At 39.3% G+C, this 4,163-nt stretch overlaps 1 protein-coding gene across 1 annotated transcript; it reads left to right on the plus strand.

Annotated features, from left to right (window-relative positions):
• The first annotated feature begins 2,361 nt into the window (after positions 1–2,361).
• LOC145824456 (uncharacterized) lies at positions 2,362–3,399 on the plus strand. Its single transcript, XM_082924121.1, has 2 exons — positions 2,362–2,661; positions 3,007–3,399. The coding sequence occupies exons 1-2, from the start codon at positions 2,362–2,364 to the stop codon at positions 3,397–3,399; spliced, it is 693 nt and encodes a 230-aa protein (XP_082780247.1).
• Positions 3,400–4,163: the final 764 nt, after the last annotated feature.

Genomic DNA, 4,163 nt, shown 5'->3' on the forward strand with positions numbered 1-4,163 from the left:
AAGGTCAAGCAGCTCCAGCCAGGGCATTTGCAGTGATGCCAGGAAATAACAAAGTGCAAGGTACTTTTAATCTTTTTCAAGAACCCATTAGAGTACTTTTTGATACTGGTGCCTCTCATTCTTTTATATCTAGACAGTTTGTACAAAGAGAACACCTTGTAACTACTTTCTTGTCTAGACCTATTTGTGTTGAGACCCCTTTAAGAGGGGTAGTTACTCTTTATGAGATGTGCAATGATTTTGAGATTGACTTTGCGGGTAGAGTCTTGTATGCGGACCTAATTGTGTTAGGGTTTGAGGGGTTTACAATTATTTTGGGTATGGATTGGCTACGAAAATACTTTGTGACTTTAGATTGTGCTGGAAGGACTATAAATATAGATATTCCTGGTATGCCACGGCTTACCCACACTTTTAGCGATGGAGAAGAGTCAGCAATGACAAGTTTTCTATGCTCGGTAGAAATCCCTAAGCAGGATATTAGTGAATTAGATGTAGTACAGGAGTTTGAGGATGTATTTAAGGAGATACCTAAACCTCCACCTCGACGGGTAATAGAATTTCACATTGACTTAATGACAGGAACTGCACCAATTTCTAAGGCAGCATACAGAATGGCGCCTAAAGAGCTTGTGAAGATGATGAAGCAGTTGGAAGAGATGCTTCAGAAAGGGTTCATACGTTCAAGTAACTCCCCGTGGGGAGCACCCGCGATCTTTGTCTCCAAGAAAATGGCACTCTCCGCATGTGCATAGATTACAGAGAGTTGAACAAGGTGACTATCAAGAACAAGTATCCACTTCCTAGAATTGATGACTTGTTTGATCAGTTAAAGGGGGCAGTTGTGTTCTCTTAGTTTGATCTCAGAACGGGTTACCATCAGATGGGTGTGTCAAAGGAAAGTATGCCGCTTATTGCTTTTCGAACCCGGTATGGGTTGTACGAATTTCCTGTAATGCCTTTTGGTTTAAAAAATGCTCCTGCCTATTTCATGAACTTGATGAACAGAATTTTTCATCCGTATCTAGATAAGTTTGTGATTATCTTCATAGATAATATCCTAGTGTATTCTAAGAATGAGGAAGAACATAGAGAACACTTGAAAGTTGTGTTGCAGACTTTGAGAGAGCAACAATTATACGCTAAGTTCAGTAAGTGTCACTTTTGGGAGAAAGAAGTTTGGTTTTTGGGACATGTTGTATCCAATTAGGGGATAGCGGTAGATCTTGAGAAAGTTATTACGGTCAAAGAATGGAAGCAGCCCACGAACCCTTCAGAGGTGAGGAGTAGGACTAGCTAGTTATTACAGGAGATTTATAGAGAAGTTTTCCATTATTGCAACACCCATGACCAAGTCAACCCATAAGAATGTGAAGTTCGTATGGATAGATGATTGTGAGAGAGCTTTCTAGGAGTTAAAGTAGCATTTGACTACAACACCGATGTTAACTGTACCAGTATAAGGGAAAAAATTAGTAGTGTTTACTAATGCGAGTGGAACTGGGTAGGGATGTGTGTTGATGCAGCATCAGAAGGTTATATCTTATGCTTCTCGACAATTAAAACCTTATGAGAGACGATACCCTACTAATGACTTAGAGTTAACAGTGGTTGCTTTTGCGTTGAAAGTGTGGCGACACTACTTGTTTAGGGAGCACTTTGAGTTATACACAGATTACAAGAGCCTCAAATATCTTTTTTCTCAAAAAGAGTTAAACATGAGGCAACAGAAATGGGTTGACTTCATCGGTAGTTGAATTCATCAGTAGTTATGATTTTGAGATCTTTTACCACCCAGGAAAAGGAAATGTGGTTGCAGATGCACTTAGTCGACAACATGGGATTATAGCTTCTTTGATGATTCATGAATGAATGTCATTAGAGTTAATTTTGACGCATGATGTTCAACCAATAGGGAATGTCAAAAAGGCATACATTAGTAGTTTGACCGTGCAACCGACGTTATTGGGTAACGTTCGTCAAATGCAAAATTTAGATGGGTTTCTCATCAGCAAGCTCGATGACCTTGTGGTGGATTTGATTGATAATTTTCCTACTGATTGGTCTGTGGACTCAGATAGGAGATTGCGATTCAATGGCATGTTGTGTGTACCTAACATTGTTGAAATAAGGAAAGAGATTATGGATGATGCCCATAGGTCCCAATATACCATTCACCCTTGTGCGACTAAGATGTATCATGACCTGAAGAGGACGTTTTGGTGGGAAGGTATGAAGAAAGATGTAAGTGAGTATGTTTCTCGATGCTATGTGTGTCAACAGGTTTAGGCAGAACACCAACGACCATTTGGACTTTTGAAGCCTCTCGAGATCCCTACTTAGAAATGGAAGTACATCTCTATGGACTTCGTGGATGGATTACCACGGTCTAAGCGAGGCAATGAATCTATTTGGGTGATAGTAGATCAACTCACCAAGTCTGCTCATTTTATTTCTATCAATGTTCACCGAACTGCGGATAAATTGGCTAGGCTATATATTCTGGAGGTGGTGCGACTTCATCGAGCACCAGTTTCTATAGTTTCGAATCGTGATCCATTGTTTGTAGTAGAGTTTTGGGAGAGTTTTCAGCATGCTTTGGGTGCTAGGTTAGACCTGAGCACTACTTATCATCTGCAGACAGGTGGACAAACTGAGCAGGTAAATTAGATCTTGGAAGATATGTTGAGAGCTTGTGTCCTCGATCTTGGTGGTAGTTGGGAAAAACACTTGCCATTGGTGGAGTTTTCTTATAATAATAGCTATCACTCCAGTATCGGGATGGCACCTTTTGAGGCTTTGTATGGAAGGCCATGTCGATCACCTGCTTGTTGGATAGAGGTAAGAGATGCACTATTGTTAGGGCCAAAGTTGGTGAAAGAGACCATAGAGAAGGTGAACATTATTCGGGAATGTATTAAGATTGCACAGAGTCGTTAGAAAAGTTACGTTGATAGAAAACGTAAGGGGGTTGAGTTGAATGTTGGAGATTTTATGTTTTTGAAGGTCTCGTCGATGAAGGGTATCATGCGGTTCGGAAAGAAAGGAAAGTTGGCACCTAGATTTGTGGAACCATATGAAATCACTGAGAAGATTGGTAATATGGCTCACAAATTAGCTCTACCACCTGCTTTAGCTATGATTCACAATGTGTTCCATGCATCTTTATCGCGAAAGTGTGTGCAAGACCCTTCCCAAGTAATATCACCAGAAGTGTTGGAGATTAGTGACAGTCTAACATACATGGTGCGACTGGTTACTATTCTAGACCGCGATGTAAAGCAGTTGAGGCGCAAAAAAGTGAACTTGGTGAAAGTGCAATGGAGTGAGGATGAGAACGACATCACTTGGGAATTAGAAGAGAAAGTTTGGCATATGCATCCGGAGTGTTTTACTTAGTACTCTCTCCTATTGAATCTTGGGACGAGATTCTTTTGAAGTGTGTATATTGTAACGACCCTAATTTTTCATAAGCCATTATTTATTACTATTACTTTATTTTATTTTTGGCTTTATTAATTGCATGGCTACATGGGAATTTAATGTAGTATTTAATTAATTTAATGTGTTATTTAATTATATATAATTAATTTGAATATTTATATATATTTATATATGTTATATTTATGTGTATTTATATAATATTATATAATAGTCAATTAGATTAAATCGTAAGAGGCCGCATTAGAAAGAAAAAAAAAAAAAGAAGAAAGAGAGAGCAACAGAGAGAGAGAGAGAGAGAGAGAGAGATTTCAAAATCAAGAGGCTCTGTTTCATCCAAGAAAGCTGAGAGAGAGAGAGAGAGAGAGAGAGAGAGAGAGAGAGAGAGACTGTGAGAAATCAAGAGGGACGACAAGAAAGAAGAGTGGAGAAAAAAAAAAGGTGAGGATTTTGAGATTTATTTGAATGCCTTAGGCTTTGCATTGTTTTGTTTGTTCTCATGAGTAGAAGAGAGATTGTGTATATATATATAGTGTTGCCTCGTTCTCATGAGTAGATAAGTGCTTTGATTTACAGAGGAGTGTGGGTCAAACTCGGGACGATGTCCCTGTGCAAGTTGGCTTCGGAGCAGTGTTAGGTATACGGGAGGCACATGGGATATATGTGTAGGCCGGAAGTGAAGGGCCAAAGTGGTGGAGTTAAGGTACAAATAATTAAATATG

The sequence above is a fragment of the Camellia sinensis genome, chromosome 4 (genome assembly GCF_055761805.1).
Source record: "Camellia sinensis isolate YWXY chromosome 4, ASM5576180v1, whole genome shotgun sequence".
Lineage (NCBI taxonomy): Eukaryota > Viridiplantae > Streptophyta > Magnoliopsida > Ericales > Theaceae > Camellia > Camellia sinensis.